The 27373-nt window shown below is 46.2% G+C and overlaps 1 protein-coding gene and 1 long non-coding RNA gene across 11 annotated transcripts in view; one reads left to right on the forward strand and one right to left on the reverse strand.

The window, feature by feature from the left end:
• Dus3 (Dihydrouridine synthase 3) overlaps window positions 1–27373 on the forward strand; it is a 243518-nt gene that overhangs the window by 214651 nt on the left and 1494 nt on the right. Inside the window, exon 16 of one of the 10 annotated variants that reach the window (XM_075869444.1) lies at window positions 20541–23168. The exons of the other annotated variants lie outside the window; for them this stretch is intronic. Within the exon in view, the coding sequence (XP_075725559.1) occupies window positions 20541–20607 (67 nt within the window). The 3' untranslated portion in view covers window positions 20608–23168. Of the gene's footprint in view, window positions 1–20540; window positions 23169–27373 lie in introns of those variants that run through there. 10 annotated transcript variants of the gene reach the window in all.
• On the reverse strand, window positions 7827–10056 carry LOC119178797 (uncharacterized). The gene is made up of 3 exons (XR_005110776.2): window positions 9932–10056; window positions 8483–8623; window positions 7827–8336 (listed from the first exon to the last, which is right to left on the reverse strand). It is a non-coding gene; the product is annotated as an uncharacterized LOC119178797 (long non-coding RNA).

The following is a 27373-nucleotide window of genomic DNA, read 5'->3' on the forward strand; positions in this document are numbered from 1 at the left end:
CGGCTGGAAGGTTGGCTGCAACAGAATGTAGTCAAATTTGAAAGATTTACAATAAGGCAAGACGATAAACAGATCCCTACAAAGCACATCATCATTACCTTCGGAACTAGCAACCTCCCGGAATTCATTGAAACCGGCTACTGTAAGCTCCGTGTGAGACCTTATACACCCAATCATCCTCAATACAGTAAAACCCCGTTAATTTGGACTTCACGGGACCGGAGAGAATGCCCGAATTAACAGAGGGTACGAATTATCGCGAGAACGAATTATCGTGAAACACTTGGAAAATGTCTCCTACACCATCAGACATTTATTTTTTAATAAAGTCTGTGATCGTGGTTTGCTTCATGGACACAATGTGCGACAAAGTCACAATTTTGTGAAGTTCCTGCAAGTAACTTAGTCCACGTACACTGTCCGAGGAAAGCATGCATATGTCCTCCAAAATGGCCAACGCATGTGCAGCTCCGTCATTGTGTGGCATGGACACTTGTCAGCATCACTTAGTACATCCTCGTCAGCCGATTCCCCTTCGCCATCCAAGACTTCGGCAACGATATCGCTGTCACTCACTGTGCTGGCCGCGGCAACACTGCTGTCAATTGCGAAGTAATCACCCAGGAGTACATCAGCTGGCATGATGCCCACATAGCGGCCGTCTTGCTTTTTGCTGGTTTCCTCATCGGCCACCACACCCGGATCGGCAGCGTCGTGCACGAAGCCGCTATGCCTAAAGCAAGCAGTCTCCGGCTACTGCAGGCGGTGCGTTGCTCCACACGTATGTCAGCATGTGGATTGCGCTTAGCAGGCTTATTTGCCTGACTCCATACAGAACAACATCCGCTCGAGTACCCACCGTCGATAGCGGCTTTTTTACGAACTGTATGATTTTCTGGTTCATCGGCTGCAGGGAAGTCGTGTTCGGAGGCAGAAATAGCAGTTCAATGTTCTCGAGCCCGGACACCTTCGTGTGCGTGCTACAGTTGTCCAGCACAAAAACACCTTCCAAGCCTTGGCCGCAAAGCGGCGGTAGAGCTGACGCAGCCAGGCTTGAAAGAGCTCGGCAGTCATCCAAGCCTTTCTGTCGAACCGGTAGTCGACAGGCAGCTGCTTAATATTTTTAAAGCATCTTGGCTTCGCAGCCTTCCCGATCACCAGCAGCGGCAGCCGCTCTGTGCCGGTCATGTTAGCAGCCAGAAGAACTGTCACATGCTTTTTACTTCGTTTTCCACCAACGCACGCGTCCCCCTTAAGCGCGATTGTCTTGTCAGGTGGAGCCTTATAGAACAGCGCTGTCTCATCAGCGTTGAAAATGTCGCACAGCTCGTATGTAGAAAGGCGCGCGGATAGTCCAGATCGCCAGTCCTGCACAACACTTTCATTAACCGCACCTCTTTCATTAACCGCACCAAAGAACACCAGCTCGTGTCGCTTCTTGAAGCTGTCGAACCATCCTTCTGACGTATTGAAGGAGTCAATGTTCATGGTCACCGCGAACTTTTCTGCTCGTGGGCAGATAAAGGGGCTGCTCAAGGGCAAACACGCAGCGAACGAAATGGCGATCCAGCGCAACAGCGCTTCTTCTAGCTTGGGATGCGCTGCCGTTCGAAGCCTCTTCCTTTGGACGCCCAGCATGTCTTCGTGATACGCTTGCAGATATCTGCTCTTCGTTCTTCACGTAAGTGTTCAGCATGCTTTTCTTCACGTTGAACTTTTCCATCACTTCTTTCAAGCACCTTCAATATTTTCTCCTTCGCAGCCAAATCCTTTGCTTCGTACTTCGCCTTCTTTGCTGCGGGAGTTGGGGCGGTTGTTGGGGCCGCAGGAGACAGAGGGGAAGCCATCCCGGTGTCGCTCGCGCGGTAGTCGCAGGCGCACGTGTGATATAAACAACATCAACACACACACACACACACACTGTGATAAAAACCAAATGAAAACCGGCAAACTTTTCAAGAAACACCAAACAGTAATACTGCAGATGGCACTGATCACGTACAGATAAATAATTTAAAGCACACTAGATATGAGCAATCCAACTCAACCATCATGCAAATGCGTTCGACGCCCAAGAATAAAGAAAAGGCAAATCGGTGGGTTGCCCATTGCTGATGGCAGTAGCAATGCACTGCCTTCCATTTTGGTTGTTTAGACCATCATGTGGTTTTTTTTTTGGGTGCCTCCGAGATGTACAGCTAATTTCTACCTATGGATGAGGTCTTGAATCTCAGAGGCCACAATCTGATCTCAAAGTTGTTTAAGTGTGCCGTCAATTTGGCCAGCAGAATCCGCTGCAGTTTCCCCGTCGTGACTCGATCGCGGTCAGGCGTTCGAATTAATTGAAGGGCGGCTGAATTTGTCCGAATTAATCAGAGTTTTTAGTCATAGAACAATGTACATTATGGACAGGACCAGATGCCGTGGTTGAGTCAACCGAAATTCTGAATCAACGGGGGTCGAATTAACGAGATTTTACTGTATTTTTAATGTCAACACTTTGGATATGGCTCGCAAGCCTGCAGAGGGCACGCTAGTTCCACAAAGTGTGCAATTAATGAACACACATCCGACACCTGCACTTCATAAGCTTGTTGTGCTAACTGTGAGGGAGGTCATCCCGCCTACTCAAGATTTTACCCCTCTTGAAAGAGAAACTAATTTTAGAACTTGAAGTGAAGTTCAAGTTGTCATTCCAAGAGGCACGTAAATGCTTCTTCATATACAATTACTACAAACTCTTCTTCGCCGACATACTGTGCCATGGCACAGCGCCACGTTTTATGGTACCCACAAGACTCGCTTCGAGTGTGGTCATGGGAGCACCAGCAGTGCCCCAAGCTGGAACAGCCTGTACTTCTCCACCCCCTGCCAAACTGGGCCAGTTGGACCCCAAGCCACTGCAAGCGCAGTTAGGTCTGAAACAGTACTTGCCTGCCCAATGAGCACCAACTGCCATCTCAGAATAGGTGATGAATACCAATCATTCTCTTCCGGCACCTCACACGGCAAGTATAGGCGCAGCTCTTTGGAACGTGCCAAAAAAAGAAAACATGGCTAATTCCTCTATTTAGGAACAAGGTATAGCACGAAAGTGAACTATGTCCTTGCAGAGGTAGTTGAGCGTTTATCGTGCATTGTTTTGCCACAAGGGCGAAGGATTGAATGCTTAGCAACAAATCACAATGTCATCTGACGAATGGCAAGCAGTTTGAAACTTGCAGCGCACACCTCAAGCAGAAAGTGCGCACAAAATGAGCATACACTGGATGAGATCGAACTGTCACAGCTTAACACATCAAGCATGCTGTTCAAACAAAAAAAAAAACACACACGCACGAAACGAACGTAGAAGTACACACGGGGCGAGTGGGAACAAATGTCGCAATTCTTACTTCCTCGTGTGGGAGCAGCACGCTGCTTCTGTAAACGAGGCCGCGGCAGTGAGCGAAGTGACCTTCGTGCTCTTTTCAACTACTGAAACTTCAAAGCAGATTTTGCGGTTGAAGCACAAGAGGTAAAAGCACCCAAATCCCAAGATAAGTGTACTCGCGAGTGAGCCACCATGCTCTTTGACCACGCTATGTGGTGGTGTGTGGGGTGGCACGGCATTACCACCTTTAGAGAGCTGCGCCCAATGCACACCTGTCATGCCATCTTGCTGCTGATGACAAAAAGACTATGAAGTAGCCGAACTGTGAGGACCGCCAGCGGTACATAGTGTGTATAAATGGCTTGCCATTAACAAGTTGGAGGAGGTGCACTCTGAGGCTCGGTGGTTAGCGTCATGCGCTGAGGAGCGCGGGTTCACTGGTTCGAGGCCCCGCTGCAAAACTCTTTCTTCTGGGTTTTTTTTTTCTTTTACTATCTGTTAGTATATATGGTTAATGTGACGGAAATACGTCGCCGGAGCTGTGGTAGACTCCAGCATAAAGCACTTTGGTGTTAAAAACTCTATTTTTCGTCTTGCGAAATGTACTCAATGTTCTACTCGTTGTAATGATTAGCCTAATGCACTCATGTGCTGGCAAAGCTTATAGCCACAGAAATGTTATTTGGCCTCCTTTACTGCGACCTTGAGGACAATACGTTTTCAGTGGTGAGAATGCCTTCCAGCATTTTTTTTATTGATATGATATATAAGGAGATGTTGGCGCACCATTATGGCGCCGGCTACTCTTTAGCCGTTGATTGAAACTTTAACACGTATCTTGAAGCAAAACATACACAGCAGTGCATGGAAAATAGAAAACTCGGGCACAGATATGCAAAGACACACTTATACGCACAAATCACAACATAATGGTTAGTAAATGTTCGAAAGTCAATGTAAGAAGTCTCTGGAAATGTCCCTCGTTAATATTCGGTCCACCAGCACAAAACAGCAGAGCACACGTCTGGTCATTATAAAGATGCATTCGCTCGTATGTACATAATAGTCGACACGTCATTCATTTCACAACACACACGTGATGGGTGTCACATGATACTGTACATAATAAGTACATGTGTTACAAATGAAAGTTTGTTCTTTGTTAATACTTGTCAGCAATCCCGCTGTCTTGTAAAAAACGTGTTAATGCTTTTAAAGCGTGGGACTGTAAAACTCCAGTTGGCCACAGGCCCTGGAGTTTTTTCATGCTAAAAGGTCTGCGGTCCAATGCCAACAGTTCGGACTTAAGACGGCGTCTGGGCGTGTCATGATGTGGACAGTCTATGAGAAGGTGACATACGTCTTCATCTATAAATCCACATTCGCATTCAGGAGTTTCAGCTCTGCCGATTCGGTGCAAATAATGTTTTGTGTATGCGGTGCCTAGCCTCAATCGGTGAATTAGAGTTTCCATACTTCTATCTAATGCCAGCGTAATTTTGAATTCAATAAATGGATCGATGTGATATAAATCGCAGCTCTTTGTACTTTGGTCAAACCAAGCAGTTTTGCTCATTCTGAAAGTTGTATTCTTTATAATACTACGCAATTCATTTTTCGAAATTGGTAAAGAAACAGTAATGTCTTTACGATGTGCTTGTCGTGCTGCTTCATCGGCAGCTGTGTTTCCAGGAATGTTGGAATGGCCAGGTATCCACTGGAATTTGATCTCATGTTGTTTGGTGAGCTCTTTCAGCGCTTCGTATGTCATACTATAACTTATTTCTGTCCTGTTTGTACTGAAGAGTGATCTTAATGTGGCCTGTGAGTCACTGAAAAGTACCATTTTCTAGCGTCTGCTACCGAGTTTATAAACTTTAGAGCATGCAGAATAGCGAAGAGCTCAGATGTAGTAGATGACGTCATGCGACATAATTTAAATGATTCCTGAATATTGAGCTGTGATATGATAAATGCCGATGTTGAAGACGTTGTAGTACTTGAGCCATCTGTGTAAATGTGTATGTACCCTGGATACCGCATGTGTATCTGATAAAGCGCTAGTTGTTGAGCAGCTTGGATGAACATGTCTCTCTTTCTGATAATGCAATCCACTGAGAATTGAATGCTTGGTATTGCAAGCAGCCATGGAGGATAGTCCGCTTCAGAGCTCCAAAATTCATTTCTGGGTAATATATGTACATTACTCTGTACATCGTTATGAGCATTGCTTTTATCTCTTAGTAAAATCTCCAGTGCCAATGGGTGGTCCTTGTGTTGCGTCTGTAAGCGAAAAAAATGGCGGCACGTTTCAATTGTTCTCATGACTGGAAAGGGTGGTTGTCGAGTCTCTGCTATGACAAGGCTGTTGGAAGTCGCTCGTGGAACACCTATGCAGACGCGCAGTCCCCTAGCTAATAGTCTTTGAAGTCGCTCCTCTGAAGTGCGGGAAAGACCGTGTAACACTGCTGCAGAATATGCAACTTTTTGTCGTATTAAAGCATTGTGAACAGCGAGCATGGATGATACAGATCCACCCCATGATGTCCCAGCAATTCTGCGGAGTATATTCACTAGCGTATTCACCTCGTTTTCGAGTTTCTTTATGTGAGGTGCCCTTGATAGCTGCCTATCAAGTATTACTCGGAGAAACCGATGCTGTGTCACAATCATTAGTAGTTTTTCTTCTAAATTGAGATTGAAGTTCTTTAACTTCTTACGGGTGAAGGACAATACAGCTGTCCTTGCGTGCGATAGAACCATTCCTTTTTCTTTTAAAAAGTTGTTGGTAATAATTATTCCATCTTGCAATGCAATCTGAATTAACCGTATGTCCGTGCCAGATGCCCAAATGCACACATCATCTGCATATAAAGAGTATTTCAACCTGGAAGGCAGTCTTTTAGCTAAATCAGCCATAACACAGTTTAAAAGAAAAGGGCTGAGTACGCTTCCTTGTGGCACTCCCTGTCTGACGTCGTGTTCTGCACTTTTTCCTTCGCTCGTCTGAATGAATATTTTACGACCTGATAAAAATTTGGATACCCACCGCAAAGACCTGCCAGACAGTCCGAGTTCCAACATACTCAGCAGAACATGAGTGTCACGGACTGTGTCAAATGCCCTTTTGATGTCCAAGAACCCTGCGACCGTCAAACTACCACAGGCACGTTCATGCTGCACATACGTTACTAAGTCCAGTATTGCATCCATTGTGCATCTCTGTTTCCTAAAACCTGTCAAGTAGTTGGAGAATACACCAGTTCTGTTGCACCACCATTGAAGTCGCGCATCAATCATTTTTTCCATTACCTTACATAGACAGCTTGTCAGACTGATTGGACGGAAGGATTCAAGGTTCAAGGGCGTCTTAGCCGGTTTTAAGATCGGAATGATGCGAGCAGACTTTCAAGACTCGGGTACAATTTCTTGCATCCATAGATTATTGTAAATATCTAAGAGAATAGTTGTGCCTGTGGGCCCAAGGTTCTTTAGCATATTGTACCTAATGCCGTCCGGTCCAGAGGCCGATTTTCGACGACATGATGCTTTTGAAGCAACCATTAGAGCACGCAAAATCTGCTTTTGGAGAAGCTATCTCTATGTTTGGAGCACACATGAGCTCTTTTGTAACACACACAGAGGAAGAAAATTTAGTTTAAATTTAGTTTAATGTTGCTCAGTAATAGAGCATTGGACGCATTATTCGAAGGTCGCAGGTTTGAATCCTGCTAGTAGTAAGTTATTTTTTCATCCACTTTTGTTTCTCCACATTTGCATTACAATTACTTCTAATAATCCCTGTGCTTTCCCCGGAATCATTGTCTTTCCCTGTGTTATTGTCGAGTGCTTATACTATACCAGAAGGTCAAGCCGGGAGCCAAACCAAAAAAATGAACCTCTGAGCCACAAACTCTATGAGAAAGGGGTTATTTTAAAGATAATGTAAACTGCTGTTGTGTATACAGCATGTCTGTTATTCAGCCTAAATTTATTATAGCCAGTTCTCATTTATTATGGACACGGGATCGGTGCTTCTGTACAAGCACTGAATCGCTTCCCTTTTGCAATGCAGGTTCAGCTGGCATTCCTCGTGCCCTTCTTATCAAGTGCATCCTTAGGCGTGATATGCGCCCCTTCATTACCCTCGACGCTGGAACATCTAGGCGTCGGCGCGTCTGACGTGGTGATCTTTTCGCCTCGTGATTTCGCGCCCATGCCTACCCTGCCTATTCTTGATGAACTCGTCTTCAAGCAACCCCCCGGATCGACAGCAGCATCAACTTCAACCAAGTGTTTAAGAAGCCAGCGCAGCCCAAACCAATTCAGTGGACACGGGATCGGTGCTTCTGTACAAGCACTGAATCGCTTCCCTTTTGCAATGCAGGTTCAGCTGGCATTCCTCGTGCCCTTCTTATCAAGTGCATCCTTAGGCGTGATATGCGCCCCTTCATTACCCTCGACGCTGGAACATCTAGGCGTCGGCGCGTCTGACGTGGTGATCTTTTCGCCTCGTGATTTCGCGCCCATGCCTACCCTGCCTATTCTTGATGAACTCGTCTTCAAGCAACCCCCCGGATCGACAGCAGCATCAACTTCAACCAAGTGTTTAAGAAGCCAGCGCAGCCCAAACCAATTCAGTGGACACGGGATCGGTGCTTCTGTACAAGCACTGAATCGCTTCCCTTTTGCAATGCAGGTGTGTGCAAACGTTTCTTTATATGCAAAGAAAAATAACAACCTCTGCTTAATACTGGTCCCGTGTCCACGGGTGTTGTGTGAAGTGTTTTGTGAATGTTTTTTCATACCTTTTTTGCTGCTACGCGCTGGCGATGTTGAGAGCAACCCCGGGCCCCCTACCAAGCGTTCGGACACGCTCGGTGACATAGCATCCTTACCCGCAGATCCCGCGGAACAGATGAGGGTCATTTTCCAAATGCTCAAAGATGTTCACACCCGCTCACTGGAAAGTTCGAAGGTACAGACCGAATTAGCAGCTGATGTTAAAGCAATTAAATCTGGACAGAAATCCATCGAAACCAAGATCACTGCTATTCAGAACCGGCTTGAAGTACTGGAGGAAAATTATAAAAAACTAGAAGAACTTACCCAGGAAGTTAGTAGCATCCATACTCAGACAGATCAGCTTTCCGCTCAGGTATGCTCATTGCAAACACGCGTGCAGGATCACGATGACAGACTGCGACGCAACAACCTCATTTTCTACGGCATCCCAGATTCTGAAGAAACCTGGGCAATGACAGAGGAAAAAGTTATTTCCACTCTCAATTGCCACCTTTCTTCTCCCCTTTCCTCTGATGCCATTGAACGCGCGCATCGCTTGGGTACCTTCAGCCAGGGCAAATGTCGCCCAATCATAGTTAAATGCCTATCCTATAAAACAAAAGATGCGTTACTTGCGACACATATACACCTAAAGAAACATAACATCACTGTAGCAGAGGATTTTTCACCCGCTACACGTGCAGCTCGGAAAAAACTACTTGATTTTGCCAAGAGTCAACCAGGCCCCGTCAAGCATAAACTCAGCTACAACAAGCTGCTTCTGAACCAAAAATGCTACATGTACGACCCAAATAGTGATGCAATCATCAACATTCCAAATCGTAGTACACGAACCATTGCCCCGCCTGCAACTTCCAAGCCCTAGGAAAGCGCGAGGGGCAGTGGTCATGTGACTGTAGCTTCCATATCGGTCCTGTTTACTAATATCAGAAGTGTTCTTAACAAGTATAACTCTCTATCATCAGCGATCGACACATGCTCCGCTAAAATTATCGCGTTAACTGAAACTTGGCTCTGCGGGCAAGTGTGCGACTCCGAGATATTTTTAAACGCTCATCGCTTCTCACTTTTTCGTCGCGACCGTGGCACACAGAGAGGCGGTGGCGTACTTCTGGCTATTTCCAGCGATATCCCATCATCATCTGTACACGTTCATACTAATCTAGAAATGATATGGGCTGTGGTAACGCTTAGTCACCAGAATGTAGTCATCGGGGTATGCTACCGCCCACCCTCACCCTCGCCTACATTCAGTAGCGAACTTCAAGATGCCATAAACGTTGTTAGTACGCGTTTCCCTACATCGTCGTTGCTCTTGCTGGGTGATTTCAATTTTCCCAACATAACCTGGAATTCCCATTCCCCTTTAATATTTCCGCTTTCGTCCCAAGCTCGCGAATTTTTAGACGTTTGCTCGGTATTTTCCTTACAGCAAATGTGTACACAAGCAACCAGAATAGTAGCTCACGCTGCAAACACATTAGACTTAATTCTAACAAACAGTTCCGATATAATATCGCCCATAACGTACCTTCCGGGTCTTAGCGATCATTTGCTTCTACATTTTTCCATTAACTTAGCCCACCCGAAAACAAAGAAAAAGAAGAAAATCATTCGTGACTATAACAGAGGTGACTTTGAGGCAATCAACAATGACCTTTCTACCTTCACTGATCTTTTTCTTGACGGTTTTGACGATCGCAGTGTACAAACTAATTGGAATATGTTTTCAGATAAAATAATTCAGCTCACTGAACAGTACATCCCACACCGCAGTGTAACCAACAACTCAAATGCACCCTGGTACAACAGCCATATCCGGCGTTTGTCAAACAGGAAAAAGCGTTTCTTTCGCGCCGCAAAACTTTCGCCTTCTAATGAACGTTGGGCTTTATATACAACAGCGTCTACGTTGTACATTCAAGCCCTTCGAGATGCAAAAAAACATTTTCATTCCCATGTACTACCTTCCATGTTAACCACAAATGTTAAGAAATTCTGGCGAACTTTTAATCCCTCAACCGATGACGCTATCACACTGACCGATTCCTCTGGCGACCCCATTTCATCTGATATTTGTGCCTCAGTTTTTAACCGTACATTTGCTGAGAACTTTTCTGCCCATTCTGCTGTTAATAACCCCACAACAAACAGCCATACCTTTGAAAGTATGCCACCTATACTAATCAGTACACTTGGTGTTCTTGAGCTCATTGGTGGACTTAGCCTTCATTCAGCTCCCGGCTGTGATAATATTAGTAACAAGTTCTTGAAAAATACTTCGGCCTACGCTGCGTTAATCTTAACTAAACTTTTTCAACAGTCTCTTGATCAGTCCATTCTTCCAAATGAGTGGAAAATTGGGAAGGTCATTCCAATTCACAAGTCTGGAAGCAAGACATCTCCACTTAACTATCGCCCCATTTCCTTAACCAGCACATGTTGTAAAATGTTTGAGCATATTATTTTCACTAACCTTGTCGGTTTTCTAGAATCCAACTCTTTTTTCTGTTCAGCACAACACGGTTTTAGAAAACATTACTCATGTGAAACTCAGCTAATAACCTTTACTCATGCGCTACATCAAGTACTAGATCGATCATCGATCATTGACTGCATATTTTTAGATTTTTCTAAGGCATTCGACAAGGTTTGTCATAAATTGCTACTGCTTAAACTAAACACGCTTAATATTGGTATTAATTTACTGAAATGGATTGAGTGCTTCCTTTTAAACCGCTCACAATTTGTTTCTTTTAATGGCTTTAACTCAGAGTTTACAGATGTCTATTCGGGAGTTCCTCAAGGTTCAGTCCTTGGGCCTTTATTATTCCTAATTTATATTAATGATCTTCCTTCCGTTGTTAACTCTAATATTCTCCTATTCGCGGATGACTGTGTTGTTTTTAGAGAGATAACGAACTCTAATGATGTTGCCTCACTTCAGTCTGATCTTGGCGCAATCGCAGACTGGTGCAGTGAATGGCTAATGCAACTAAATATTAATAAATGTAAAGTCATGCGTATTTCCAGAAAATCTTCCCGTCCACCACCATACCACATTGATAACATTCATTTAGAATCAGTAACTTCATATAAATACCTCGGTGTTTACATTACTGCAAACCTAAACTGGTCTGCTCATATCGAGCACTTAATTAACAAAGCTAACCGCATGTTAGGCTATCTTCGTCGAAATTTTTATCACGTTCCTTCCTCCTTGAAACTCCTGCTCTATAAAACACTAATCCGATCGAAATTAGAGTATGCTACATCGGTGTGGGATCCCACCCATATCAACTTAATTACTGCTCTAGAGATGGTTCAGAACAACTCTGTACGTTTCATTCGCGCTAATTACAGTCGCACCGCCAGCATAACTTCTATGAAATCAGACCTTTCCCTCCCATCATTATCACTGCGCAGAAAAGTGTCACGCATTGCCTTGTTTCATAAAATGTATCATCATCCTGATCTGCGCGATCGACTCATCCCTCAACCATCTTATGTATCCCATCGCACTGATCATCGTCACAAAGTTGGATTCGCTTCATGTAATACTGAGTACTTTTATCAATCATTTCTACCACGAACCTCTCGCGATTGGAATGGCCTTCCCGCTGACATTGTAAACATTAATAACTGTAAACATTTTCGCAATTCTGTAGCTAATATTGTATACTCAGGCTCTTTCTAACTTATAGTGCGTCTCTATTGTACTTGCATATTTTGTTCCTTTTATTTTGTTACCTTTTTGTGCTTTTATCACTCCCCCTCTGTAATGCCTCTGGCCCTGAGGGGTATAATAAAATGAAAATGAAATGAAATGAAATTATCAACAGCTTATATTGTGCTGCTTTACAAATCTTCTGTTGGCACAATGCCAATGCAAGACATGCAAGATGCTTGTTTATGACATTGTTTTCTATTATAAATGTATATAGTTTTAAATGTGAAGCATTTTTTAGTGAACTTCGCGACTGTGAGCATATCCATCCATCCATCTATCCATCTGTTAGTCCGATCATACCACCCACTCGCCCACCTGCTCGCCCGCCTCCTGGCCGTTTCGATGGTGGGATTTACACCAAAATTTTATGGCATAACATGACTGTAAGGCGAGCATGAGTGACTAGTCATAACATGAAAATAATGATAAATATGTCATGAATATTGTGATTTACATGTCATGGTGTTGCTGCTCTTACGGTGGTTTCGTTCACATGACAAATAGCAAAACTGGTATGTTATGGCATGACTGCATGGTGAACATACCGTATTTACTCGCGTAATCCGTGCACTCGCATAATTCTCGCACCCCCCACTTCGCCCAACAAAAACCTGATTTCTTTTTTTCCTCGAGTAATTAAGGCAACCCCGAAAACTGCCGCAATAATGTCGTCTGCTCGTTCCAGTCATTGATGATGATAGCACACGCCATCTGGCGCCATCTCTTAAGCATCAAGCGTACTATTATTGCATAGAGATTCAATCCAAGCCAAGCCAGAGTGGCAAGTGCGCATTGCGGCCAGTTTTGTATGCTGTGTCGATAATCTTGTCAAGCTATGGGGCGATACTGAAGCTACACGGCTGCTCTCAAGTTGAAAGCGATAGATCATGCACTAAACAACGGCAACAGGGCTGCCAGTAGGCCTTTCAGAGTCTTGAGTTTTGTGTTCGCTACTGGTGATGGCAGCTGAAAGCCACCAAAACGCGTTGGGAATACCGTGTGCCTAACTGGGATTGACTGTAAACTTTATTTCTTCAGAAGGAAACTGCAGACGATTCTGTTAAATAGCCATCAGCCCAATACTGACGTCCTACACTTACTTTTTGAGGGCTCCTGTTGAGCGACGAACCCTACCGCTACGCCCGCAACGCCCACAACCTTTGCGTATGGTATTCTGATTCGCGACTATTTGCTTGCACTTTTTGTGTCTCAAATAAATCTTATCGTGTGTTGAACCTGTGCTTTTATTGTTGAGGTAAGTTTTAATTAGTACTTCTCAAAGCTTGCTGTTAGTTGATGGTGTGAGAATCTCAATTCGCGGCCACTTCGTTTTCTTTTTTGGCCCTGTATGTTTTCGTGGAAGGTTTTCCCCGCCTGATTCTCGCACACCTAAACTTTGCATTGGTTTGCGAGGATTACTCGAATAAATTTGGAAAGTGGCAGGGCTTAACGTGGAAATCATCGCATGCATGTCATGTAAGTCATGTCTTACACATCATATGCTTATGGGACGCTCACGGTCATTTCGCTAGCTTCAAATTTGGTATTACGCGACGTGAATGAATGACTAAGCTATGTGAGTGGTACGAACCAGATAATCATGACATGCGTGTCATGTAAAAACATGACTACATGCCACGCTCATGATGCGCTCGTGGCCGTTTTGCTATCTTCACATATACCAAATTGACTATTACATGAAGCGAATGGACGACAAAAGTAAATGACACGTTCAAACATGATAATCATGACAAGTGTCATGTAAAACATGACTACATTCTACGATCATGATACACCTACGGCCGTTTTGCTAGGTTCACAAATTTGGTATAAAATTTGGTATTATTTAACGTGAATTGATGGCAAAGGTAAACGACTGGTGCAAGCATAATAATCATGACATGCATGTCATGTGAGAACATGACTACATGCCACGCTCATAATGCGCTCGCAGCCATTTCGCTAGCTTCGCATATACCATATTTGAGATTACGTGACGGGAATGGACGGCGAAGGAAATGACTCGTCCTGACGTTATAATCATGACAAGCGTGTCATGTAAAACATGACGACATGCCACACTCATGGTGCGCTTGCAGCCGTTTCACTAGCTTCACATACAGGAAGTTTAGTGTTGCTTGACATGAATGGATGACAAAGGTATATGACTCAGGCAAACACGATAATCATGATAAATATGATATTAATCTGTGCACGAGTCAACGAGCGCAGAGTGGAATTGCCTTCCCACCTCCGATGCCTGCGTCAAAGTCGGCTCATCATTAAAGCCCGCACTAACCAAGAACATGAGCGCTCTACAAAATACTACTTTACAAAATACTAATTAGACCCAAGCTCGAGTATGCTTCTGTTTGGGAGCCCAGTCAAAAAAAAAATGTTATAAACTATCATTGAATCAGTCCAAAATCGTTCTGCAAATTTCATTAATTCAAACTATTCCCACACAACTAGCATTTAACCTATGGAATCCGACCTTGGACTAACGAATTAGAAACTTCAAAAAAAAATTTCTCTGCCTTTTTCAAGAAATTGTCTACCAAATTAATTTACTTAAACAGGAACTCATCTAAGCACCTTCTTACATATCATTGTGTCTTGATCATCTTTGTAAAGTTTTAATTTCTTTTTGCCAAACTTTTTTTAGAAACCATTTTACGAGCGCAGAGTGAATCTACCTTCTTCCCTCAATTGCCTGTGTCAAGGACGGTTCATCATTCAAGCCTGTACTAAGCAAAACATCTTGAGCCTATAATAGCTTAGTTTTCTTTGTTCGAACACTTATTTTCATTAATTTGTTGTATTTTTATGTTATATTTTTGCATTTTTTGTTTTGAACACCCTTGTTCGTAGCACCTTTATGCACCCTAAGGGCAAAATAAATGAATATTGAGTTGTGCACTTTTTATTATCAAAATTAATTCTTTGCGTCTATACATCCCTCTGAGTATGTTTTATTGCGAACTTGTCATTGATGTACAGGTCTGTTTTAAATCGTGCAACCTTTCAATGTGTGAACGGCGGGCACAGTTACGTTTAAACAAAATCTCGAAATTGGCAGACGAAAATGGTTTTGAATTGAGGCCACAGAAGAGCGCTTGTGTCTTAAGGCCTAGATATATTCCGGCGTATTCAGAGCATCAGGTCGCGCGCGCCGTGGTCGGGTACGCTAGGTATGCGCAGCCAGCGACAGCAGCAGATTTGTCACTGTATAGTCCGGCAGGCTCACTATGCCATGGTGAGCAGCTTCAGAGCGACGCACGTACACTGTCTTCATCGAACGTGTCCACGGGCTTCCCGCCTCGGCATTCTTCAGTTGACGCCTACACAGTTTTCTTGCTCTTTGCTCTTCAACCAATGCCTTTTGGTTGCCGCGCGCGTATTTTCTCGCTCTGTGCAGTGTTTGACTTAGCATCTCAAATGTCTAACGCTCTGGAAGCCAGAGGATAGCTACATAGCATCGGAAACAAAAGTGAATCTAGGTACATACAAGAGCGCATTCCAAAGGTTTTTCAAACTTTCCTTTTTTAAATGCGAAGCATTTTTTAGAAAACTTAGGCGACATTGAGCGTATCTATCTGTCTGTCTGTCTGTCCGTCCGTGTCCGTCCGTCCGCCCGCCCGCCTGCCTGTCTGTATGTCTGGCCACTTACGACTTTTAGCTCTCCTGGCTGTTTCAATAATCATGGCATGCTGCAAAACTGGTTTTGTATGGCATGATTGCATGGCAAACACAAGTGACAGACCCTAACATGAAAATCATGACATGCGTGTCATGTAACAACATCACTACATGCCACGTTAATGATGCACTCGCGGCTGTTTCTCTAGCGTCACATATACCAAGTTTGGTATTACAGTCCGTCAATGAATGACGAAGGCATGTCACTGGTGCAAACATGATAATCATGAGATGCGTGTCATGTAACAACATGACTACATGCCGCACTCATGATGCGCTGGTGGTTGTTTCGCTAGATTCATATGTACCAAACTCGGTATTACGCGACGTGAACGAACGACATAGGTAAATGACACATCCAAACATGATAATCACGACATGCGTGTCATGTAACAACATGACTACATGCCACACTGATGATGCGCTTACGGCCGTTTCGCTAGCTTCACATATGCCAAATTTGGTATTACGTGACCCCAATGGATGACCAAGGTATGTGACTGGTGCAAACATAATAATAATGAGATGGGTGTCATGTGAGAACATGGCTACATGCCACAGTCAAGGTGCCAATACATTTCGACGTGACACGGTGCGCTAGCTCGCCGGCGTTGCTACGCCAAGTGCCGGTTCTGCCATATACTTGCAGGCGTGCGCCGCAGTGCGTTGTTTTGACGCATGCGCGTTTCAGCGCGTCCGGCATCCCTACGTCATAAAAAGAGGGAGATGCAGTGTAGTCTGGGTAATGCATTGGCGCGAAATTCAGCATTTCGCATTTCGCGCCGGTTGCCCCTGGCGTCAGACTATAGAGTGCTCACGTTTTGCTAATGTAACGTCCCTGTGCCCAACGTGCGCACGCGTCCACGCTACATTGCAGTATATTGGGCCCTTCATGATGCGCTCGGGGCTGTTTTGCTAGCTCAACATACAGTCGACTCCCGGTAATTCGAAGTCGCTTAATTGGAAGTTTCGGTTAATTAGAAATGAGCTAGTGGTCCCATCAGTTTTGCATGCAATCGTACAGAAAAAAATGCTCGATAATTCGAAGTTAAAAACCCATAATATTGGTTAATTAGAAGTTTTTTCAATCGACAGTCTCGTCGTGACCGTAATTTTACAGTAAAATGGGGAACTTTTCATATGCCAAAACATCTGCCGGACCGCGCTGGTGTTTTCGCCATCACTACTGTCCGCAGCGCCACAGATCTTGAAGCGGCAATCTTTTTAACGCTGGCGAATCGCATCGGCGGCATCGACTGACTCTTTAGTTGACTTTTGTTGAGACTCGATTGTGTCACCGCGTCACCCGCGCGCTGGGTTGATTCCACACGTGTTTCCACGCTTCTGATTTTGAGTGTTGTGGTGGTGACGTACGTTTGATAATGGCAACTCGTGGCCCTTACCGAACGCTAGACCTAGCGACGAAAGTCGAAGTCTTGAAGGAATCATGATAATAAGGGTTGCAGCGTGAGCACGAATGTGCTAGAAGAAACAGACGAAAGTCGAGGTACGGAAGGCAAAGAGGACAACACGAGCGCTGACTACCAACTGAATTTTATTATTCGCAGCACACATGATGATATATACAACAGGCAACCTTTGAACAGCACACGTGAGCAACGTGACATATTCTGGGGAATGTTCTGATAAAAGGAGGTACAAATGTGGCTAACCCTTATCTAAAAGCACAAACTCTTTGTCATGCAAGGCCACCGAAGGTTGGCTCACGCATCTGTCACCATTTTTTCTAATAAAATACGCTTCAGCTATTTCCCGAGTTAACTTGTCCATGTGGCGTGCCAGCACACTCACGCCCGGAAATCAACCTTATTATCATGCACCCTTATTATCATGAATTCAAACCAACTAGCCCAAATCGCCATTCGTCTTGAAGGAAGTTGACCAGGGAGGCACCGCCAAACAAGACATTGCAAGAAAGTGCGGCATTAAGCCTAACACGCTGTCGACTTTCATAAAGAATAAGCGCTCAATATTGGACGCGTTTGAAAGTGAAAAATTCAAGACATCGTGGAAGCGGATGCGCACCGGCGCCTACCCCGAGTTGGAGAAAGCACTGCTGATTTGGATCAGAGAGGCACGAAACAACAAACTTCCTCTCAGTGGTGAAGTCGTCCCGGCAAAAGCGTCATCGCTTGCTGAAATGTTGGGCATCAACGACTTCGCTGCTTCAAATGGGTGGCTTACGCGTTTCAAACATCGCCACGACTTGATTTTTAAAGGCGTGTGTGGGGAGAAGGCGTCAGTCGATGAGGAAACGTGCCTGACATGGAAAGCGGGCAAGCTTCGCGAGTGCCTCGAAGAATACCAGCCGGCAGACATTTTTAATGCAGACGAGACTGCGCTTTTTTATCGGCTGCTACCGGACAAGACCCTGACATTTAAAGACGACGACTGTTCTGGAGGCAAAAGAAGCAAAGAGAGAGTGTCAGTGCTAGTCGCGGCGAACATGACTGGCACAGAACTGTGTCGCCTGCTTGTGATCGGGAAGGCTGCCAAGCCTAGGTGCTTTAAAGGCGTGAAGACGCTTCCTGTGGATTATGCCTCGAACAGAAAGGCGTGGATGACATCCGATATATTTAAGGACTGGATCACCAAACTCGACCGCAAGTTCGCGCAATCAAGCCGTAAGGTGTTGTTCCATGTGGACCAATGTAGTGCCCACATGAACGTACCTGCCTTGAGTGCCATCCGTCTTGTGTACCTGCCTGCAAACACGACGTCCGTGTTGCAGCCCATGGACCAGGGCATAATAAAAAATGTGAAGGTATTGTATAGGCAGCATCTCGTCGAGCGCATGCTTTTGTGCATGGACAACTCGTCGCAATACGAGGTGAGTTTGCTTAGTGCTATCAACATGCTAGCGCGAGCTTGGACCCGCGTGTAAGAAGAAACCATCGCCAATTGTTTCCGGGCCTGTGGTTTAATGGAAAACTCGGGGGATGCTTCTCCTTGTGCGCCAGTGGAAGTGCAAACAAATGAGCTCGACGACGGTAGCTTTCGCGCCGCTCTCGGTGACGTCCGTTTTGACGAGTATGTCGCTGTGGACAGCAACGTCGAAACATGCGGTCCACTAATGGACAGCGAAATCGTGCAGATGCTTCGGCCCCATGACTGCATTCCTGAAAATGACGATGATGACGACGACATCGGAAATGAGCCACCACCGAAGGCTGCCGATGTAGCTGCGGGTCTTGCTTTTGCGCAGCGGTTTTTTGTTGGAGAACACAGCGCCGAAGAAGCACTTCGGCACGTGTATTCCTTACAAAACTTGCTAGCCGCAGCCAGATTCGGCAAGCAGAAGAAGATGACAAACTATTTTTTCTCAAAACTGTCGCGCTTTTAAACTAATAAAAGTGCCGTTTTTAGTGCTTTTTGCTTAATTCAAAGTTCGTTTAATTCGAAGTTTTTTGCGGTTCCCGTGAACTTCGTATTAACGGGAGTCGACTGTATACCAAACTTTGTGTTATGCGACGTCAATAGATGATGCAGTATATTGTTGGTGCAAACATGATAATCCTGACATTCGTGTCATGTAAGAACATGACTACATACCACGCTTATAGCGTGCTCGCGGGTGTTTCGCTAGCTCTACATATACTAAATTTATTGTCACGTGACGTGAATAGATGACGAAGGCAAGTGGCACATCTAAACATGATAATCATGACACGCAAGTCATGTACGGCATCATTTCCCTCCACCTCGTCGCGTCTTGATTTTAAAGTGACATATCAACATTTACATTCATGCTTCGCATATCATGGATTTCCAGTGCAAGTAAGATCTGCCGAATTTTTCTCTGTGTCGCAGCAATTCATACCATTGCTGTTGTAAACACACATGTGATCTATAATCTCTTCAGGCAGATGCAGAATGATGCCATCGTCGGTCATTGTCAAGTAAACCACGGCTGCGCTTTCATAACTCGCACCATGAGCCGCCATTTCGTCGACCGTCAGTGCCGCGCGCATTGTGATCCAGCAACAGCGTGTGGAGCGCTTGAAATAAGAACATTCTCTATCTCTGCGTCGACGTCGTCAAGCACGCAGCAGGCTAAACTCCGCCGGACGCGCGCAGCTGCATCGTGTCGCCAGATTATAATTTCTCCAATTTTTGCCGGTGTAACGAAATCATATCGTGTGTACGCGCTTTGGCAGACTATGTCTAACTTTTTATTTTCCAGAAAGAGAGGCCTTTATCCTGATTCCGAGAGAGGGGCTTTTATCCAGATCCCGAGACTGATGTGCATGGTCAATCTCTGTCATTAAAAACTCACCGTGAGGTCTTGTGCTTCATATTAGACACAAAACTAATCTTTGTCATCATCATCAGCCTGACTGCGCCCACTGCAGGGCAAAGGCATCACCCATGATGCACCAATCAAGCCAGTCTTCTTTCTACTGCCACGTTAAACCTGCGAACTTTTGAATTTCAGTGGCACACGAAACTCTCTGTCTTCCCTTTCGTGCGTTTGCCTTCTCTGGGAGTCCAGTCAGTTACACTTAATGACCAGCGGTTATCTTGCTTACGTACTACGTGCCCGGCCCATGTCTATTTCTTGTTCATGATTTCAACTATGATATCCTTAACCCCGGTTTGTTCCCTGAGCCACTCTGCTCTCTTTTTGTCTCTAAAGGTTACACCTATCATTTTCCTTTCTATGGCTCACTGCATTGTTCTCAATTTAATGAACCCTCTTTGTAAACCTCCAGGTTTCTGCTGCGTATATAAGTACTGGCAAGATACAGCTGTCATATACCTTCCTCTTGAGGGTTCGTGGCAGATTACCATTGGTGATTTGAGAATGCGTGCCAAATGTGATCCACCCCTTCTTTATTCTTCTACTTATTTCACTCTCATGGTTTGGCTGTCCCGACGCAGAGATTCTTAGCACCTTCAACTGCGTTGCAGGTCTGATCGCCACCTTGGACAGTCGCTGAGAACTGAAGACCAAGGGCTGATTGCTGTAATCATATGAGGTAGTAGCCAAGTACCGCACTAGGGTGGCCAATCCTGCTCTGGTGAGGAAGTGCGTTACCGGCAGCTGTTCGCTAGTGAGGTCGCACCCCAGACCCTTTTTTTTTTTTTTTGAACGATTCCTTCATCATGCGCTTTAAGTAAATATACAATTGGGAATGGTCCTGCATCTGCATACGAACCGAATTTCGTCACGGCATGCTAGGCTGCTCCGCTATCTCTAAATAGTAGGTTCTGTTGCCCTTTCCTAGCACTGTAGAATACCATCTGACCGCCTATCAACTCCCAACTTCACGTGACTCGCAGCTAACCTCGGCTTCTTTTCTTAACTGTTTGAAAGTCCATTTCTTCTTTTAAAAAAAAGAAAAATGAAAAAAAAAAATAAACACCAGGCGTGGTTTTGAACTTCTGACCTTGCCAGTTTAGGCCTGCTTAGTGCTCGAGTGACGCTCCTTCTCATGCGTTTATTCTCTCCGAACTTCTTCCTGTCTCGCTCAAATCTTCATACCCCACATCAAATATATAAAAAAAGAAGTGTTTAAAAAACCATGAATATTCTGTAAGTGTTGTCATGCACTATGTAGGGTTGTAACAAGAAATGCCTTCTCAATCTTTGTAAAGCGTCATTTGCACTTGCCTAGACTATGGGGCCATTGTCTATCAATTTGCGACACGAAGCACCTTGAAGATGCTGAGCCTCGCACACCATTTGGGCATTTGCCTTTCTATAGGTGCTTCTACACAACCCCCGTCGAAAGTCTGTACACAATCAAATGAGTTACTGCTCAACCTTCATAAATGTTACATGTCTGTTTAATGTCATGTCTGTATTCACCTCAAGGTGAATACACCATTTGATTGCTCCCGCTGCATATGTTCCGCCATGGCAGTGGCAGCTTGTACACGGCGATATGTGAAATTACAATGCATGTGCCGATTCCACTCATCCATACATACTTTCTGGAACTCTAGCACAAATACAGTTTGCCAGAATTCTTGACTGATTCCTCAAAGCGTAACACTTCTGTCTCCTATGCTGCAGTCGGCCCATCCTTTTCGGATGCCGGCACTCTGGCCTTAGTACAAGTATTTTCACAGTAGAGGCCTAAACATTATTTATGGCCATAAAAACATTAAAGAGTTGAAACTACAAAGTGTAGAAATAAACACAGATTCCCTGTGCGTAGTAAAATCTGTCAAAACTCTGAAAAAAACACACAAAAAACATGTCCACGTTTCACTCTACTCACTCTTATACACAGTATACACACAAAAACAGCATGTCGTAGTGTGCTGGGTGCCAGGGCACCGCAAGATCTAAGGTAGCGTGATGGCAAACGACCTAGCTACATCTGTCCATGAAAGCATTGCCAATACATTCATAGCCATCCCTGCACTTGACCTCAGACTTTTCCTTAAACGACAGCTCAGAGCTTATTGGCAGAGCACGTGGGATAGCCATACAGGAAATAAACTACACATTATCAAGCCACAGCTTAGCAATTAGCCGCCAGTATCGAAGTCACGCCACATAGAAATAGCACTTACAAGGCTAAGAACAGGACACTCACAAAGTATGCATTTATACATTCTGTCCGGTGGTGATCCACCCATCTACGAGATATGTGGTGAACCACTGACCATTTTCCACATGGTAATCTAGTGCAAGGAATTACACACTCCTAGAAAAAAGCACTTTCCATTACCCTACTGAGAGCAAACACCACTTCGTTCATCGATGTTCATCAGTAGGGACCCACTTTTGAAACATTATTCTCCATTTTAAAAGGTGTCTGTTTTTTGTTTTTTCTTGCGTGATCTATCATTGTAATCTGTAGCACATTACAAAGCACCTGTTTTGCAGCCATTGGAGATATTGAAGAGATATTCGTGCTGTATTGTCTCTTATAGTCTTATAATCAAGACTGTTGGCTGCTGACCCACAGGTCGCTGGTTCGGATCCCGGCTGCTGCGGCTGCATTTTTGATGGAAGCGGCAATGGTGTAGGCCCGTGTGCTCAGATTTGGGCGCACGATAAAGAACCCCAGGTGGTCGAAATTTTCGTAGTCCTTGTTATGCCAGCGAGTCCTCGTCAAACGACCGTGCCTCTGAAAAAGGCAATCTGGGTCAAGGCCAGCCCGCAGTCGGCCTGGCGCGATCACCTCGACGGCGTGAACACGCGCGGCGCCCCTCTGGCTCACGTGCATTGAGTCAGCTGCGCGCGTGACAGCGAGCCGGCGGCCGTGTGTCTGGTGGTCTGACGCATGGCGCGGCGGCCCCCATTGGCGGAATCTGCCCTGACGACCAGCGGCGCTTCTGATTGGACATTTTGGTTGGACCCGGTGTAAATAAAAGAAGCCCTGCGGCGCGTCGCGATCGGCAGTCCTAGAGAGAGGAGTCCCCGTGTCGGAGTGCCGACATGTGTGTGAGTCAGCGGTCTTAGGCGAAAGGCTGAACTATGTGTTAGAGAGAAGAGCTCGGCTCTTCGAGTCTCTGTCGGCCCCAGTGCCGAAATTGTAACGCCTCTGTAAATATGCTGTACATAAACCTTGTTTAACTCACCGTCGTCTCGTCCGCTCGTCTTATCAGCTCTGCGCAGAAGCAGTCGCGAGCTGATAAACATACGCTACCAAACGGCTGGTGACCTTCCCGGCGGAGTCGGAAGCAGTGGCGCCTTCGGCACCGTGTTGGCGTCGCCGTCTTTCGCAACAGTGGTGGCTTCGGCGGGATCGGTCCGTCATTCGCAACAGTGGTGGCAGCGGTGGGATTTCGGAGGTGGCTTCGCAACAGTGGTTGGCAGCTGCGGGATCGGCCGGCGTCAGCGACATCGATGCGGTGAGTGCCTGATGTTTTCCCCTCAGTTCACCAGACTACTCTAGCTCAGGTTGTAGTAGTTTAGAGAAGGGCTGTGTGAAGCATTCGAGTGAGCTTTGATCGTTTCAAGCCAAGTTGAAGTGCTTTGAAACCAAAGTTAATGCGGAGGTGGTAAACACGGGAGTGTGAAAAATTGCTTGCGCGTCTTGCTAGTAGGCTTATAGTGGGTACGGCAAGTAGATTCTTAACAGGGGCAAACAGCAAGAGGCTAGTGTGAACGATGGAGAACCTTAAAGTGAAGGAACTCATCGAAATTTGTGAGGAACTCGGCATTACTTTGGGCCGTGCGAAACGAAAGCAAGCGATCCTTGAGATCATGAAGGATGAGGGAGTGTCGGCTGAGGAAGTCGATGAGGCCTGGGGGGATATTAAAGCACGCCGTGAGGAGGCTGAAAGGCGAGAAGTAGAAGCTCGCGAAGAAGCTGAAAGGCGCGAAGCTCGCGAAGAAGCTGAAAGGCGCGAAGCTCGCGAAGAAGCTGAAAGGCGCGAAGCTCGCGAACGTGAAGAAGCTGAAAGGCGCGAACGTCGCGAGGAGGCCGAGAGACAGGAGCGTCTCGAGATGAAACGAATAGAATTGGCAATCCTACAGTGTTCGCAGGCGCCTAGCGCAGCTTCTCCGACGATTCAGGTCAGCGGTTTTAGAATTCGGGACCAACTGCCACCGTTCGTAGTAGGCGAGGACATGGCGAAGTATCTCGTCAAGTTTGAACACGTCTGTGAGCGAAACGCTTTGGAGCGGTCTCTTTGGGCGCAGAACCTGTTAGCTCTTCTTCCCGGCGAAGTGTCCGACGCATTAACTTGCTTGTCTAGGGAAGCGTTTGAGAGCTATGACGAGGTTAAGGAAGTGCTCTTGAGACGTTATAAATTGTCACCCGAGGCTTTCAGGCAACGGTTCCGGTATGCTGAAAAGGGGAATGAGTCACACGTTGACTTCGCGTTTCGTCTTAAAGCCGATTTAATTGAATGGCTCAAGGGCGAAGGTGTTTATGACGACCGCGATAAAGTGGTGGAATGCGTTGCATTGGAGCAATTCTACCGCTGCATCGAGGATAATGTCAGGCTTTGGCTGCAGGACAGACTTGGTGAAGTACAGCTAAACAAGGCAGCAGAGTTAGCTGAGGAGTATTATACTCGCCGAAAGTTGCACAGCAGGGCAGTGCGCGTTGAAAAGGATGAGAGAAAAGGGGGCTTTTCAAAGAAACCTGATCAACGGAAACCCGTTCCGCACCGTAATTTCAAAAAGGACCCGTCTCTTACGAAGGACAGTGTAGGGGAAGGGCAAACAGAAGCGGAGAAATCGAGTGAGGTTTCTACCACACAAACATTCGAATCGGAAAACAAACGGAAGCCGCTAATCTGCTACAACTGTAAAAAGGAAGGGCACATCGCTAGAAACTGTCAGGAAAAGTTTGCCTTCGCAACGATCCGAGAATCAGAAAAAAACATTCGGTTGTTGGAGCCGTATCTCCAAGAAATTAGGGTGAATAAGAAAACGTGCCGAGCACTTAGAGACTCAGCGGCAACCATGGACGTTGTCCATCCTTCATTGGTGTCTCCGGATGACTTCACAGGAGAATGCGCGTGGATCAGGCAGGTCGCCGAGGAGCAGAGTGTTCGCTTACCAATCGCCAAGGTTGTCATTAAAGGCCCGTTCGGTGAGCTTCGCACCGAAGCGGCTGTGTCTGCCGCGCTGAACGATCGTTTTCCTTATCTTTTCTCCAACAACTCGGAGCAGCTTCTCAAAGAGCAGGGCAAATCGTTCTTCCCCGGCTTTGCGTGTATGGCCCTCACGCGATCGCAAGCGCGGAAGTTATCGCGGCAGCTTGATCTGGTTCAATGCAGTGAACTCTCAAGTGACCTTGTCGGCGGGTCGACGGAACCCCAGAAAGAAAATTTTCCGCATGAGTCATGTGAGCAGTCACGCGAGCGGCCCGTCGCGGAAGCGGCCGGCGCGGTATGCCTTGGGGGAGACGGCATGGCGCCATTGAGTCAGAGCGAGGGGGTTGCAACGCTCTCGCCTGTAGCGGAAAGTTTGAGCGAGCTGCTGAGAGTTGATCGAGAGACGCTCATTCGAGAGCAGAGTGAGGATCTCTCGATTGAAGCGCTAGTGGAAAGCCAAATTGAAGCGCAAGTGGAAAGCCAGAAAAACGCGGCAAAAGTGCTGTCGAAGGAGCACTACGAGAAATCGGGGAAGAAACGCGCTTTTGAAGTTGATAATCAGGTAATGCGGCTGCAGCCATCCAAAAGGAACAAGCTTGAGGTTGATTGGGAAGGGCCCGCCAAAGTATTATCGAAGCCTTGCGATACAACTTATGAGGTGCAAGTAGGAAGGCGGCAGAACAAAATTTACAACTTGATGAAACCCAATGTCCAACATCAAGCGGTCGTAAATCAGCTGTTGAAGGCTTCAGAGGAAGAGGAAGCAGAAAATTTGAGTTCTAGTGAGGTGATCGAAGGGGGATCGAAAGTAATCCGGGAGCAGATAAACCTAGAGCCTAGCTTAAGTGAAGGAGGACCTGAGAAAGAGGACCTGAGAAAGATTGTTTCCGAGTTTGGGTATGGGTTGTCGGACCGTCCCGGAGACACGACGGTGATCGAACACGATATCGAGCTAAGCGGTGAGGAGTCAATCCGTAGCAAGCCGTATCGTTGTTCCCCTGTGCAACGTCGAAAGTGTGAGCCGCTCTCGGTGCCGCATAGGTATCGTCGCCTAAAAGTGGCCGGTTACTGAAGTGGAGCATGTTGCTCCACAGCGCAACTTTGACGTTCGCTATCAAAAAAAAAAATAAAGGAAAGGTAAACGCTAATGCAGGTGCATTGAGCAGTGCGTTCCAGCTAGTAACTTCTCAACCTTTCGGTTTCTGGCTGGCGATTCGGGGCGAAAATTTTGACCTCATCACGACCTGGGCTGAGCGCTCTCGTTTAGAGTGATCTCAAGGGGCCAACTTTGTGGTATTCTAATTCGTTACGTTGTTGTACGTGGGAAAAAAAAATATTGAGTTGTCATTTTAAGAGTCTTGTGTCCCACATGTGCCTCTTGATGTAGAGGGAACAAAATTCCGATAGACACGTAGATAGGTATATGTTGTACTATACTTTGTCTGGTGTTCTGTCGGGTGACCGAAGGCACTTGCGTGTGTCGTGTGTTGTCTGTTGTCGATCCGTTCTTGGCAAGTTGCAGAACCATCGACAAGTGCTGAAACCGAAGATGGTCAGAAGAGACGAGTGAAGCTGGTCAGCAAGTTGTGGCGACAAGCCAGTGGAGCTGGGATCCGTCGTCAAAAATGGGATGTGTTCCCGGAACAGTCTGGAGCTGTATTCTCCCCATGGCCCTGGAGGCGAACCTGGAGGGACCTGGCGAACGAGCGCACCTGACATCCGAGCCCCGTGGAAGCAGCTCGTCTTTCCGGTGCATTGTCTGGCGGCGGGGGTGCTGTTATGCCAGCGAGTCCTCGTCAAACGACCGTGCCTCTGAAAAAGGCAATCTGGGTCAAGGCCAGCCCGCAGTCGGCCTGGCGCGATCACCTCGACGGCGTGAACACGCGCGGCGCCCCTCTGGCTCACGTGCATTGAGTCAGCTGCGCGCGTGACAGCGAGCCGGCGGCCGTGTGTCTGGTGGTCTGACGCATGGCGCGGCGGCCCCCATTGGCGGAATCTGCCCTGACGACCAGCGGCGCTTCTGATTGGACATTTTGGTTGGACCCGGTGTAAATAAAAGAAGCCCTGCGGCGCGTCGCGATCGGCAGTCCTAGAGAGAGGAGTCCCCGTGTCGGAGTGCCGACATGTGTGTGAGTCAGCGGTCTTAGGCGAAAGGCTGAACTATGTGTTAGAGAGAAGAGCTCGGCTCTTCGAGTCTCTGTCGGCCCCAGTGCCGAAATTGTAACGCCTCTGTA

Source organism: Rhipicephalus microplus, chromosome 1 (genome assembly GCF_043290135.1).
Source record: "Rhipicephalus microplus isolate Deutch F79 chromosome 1, USDA_Rmic, whole genome shotgun sequence".
NCBI lineage: Eukaryota > Metazoa > Arthropoda > Arachnida > Ixodida > Ixodidae > Rhipicephalus > Rhipicephalus microplus.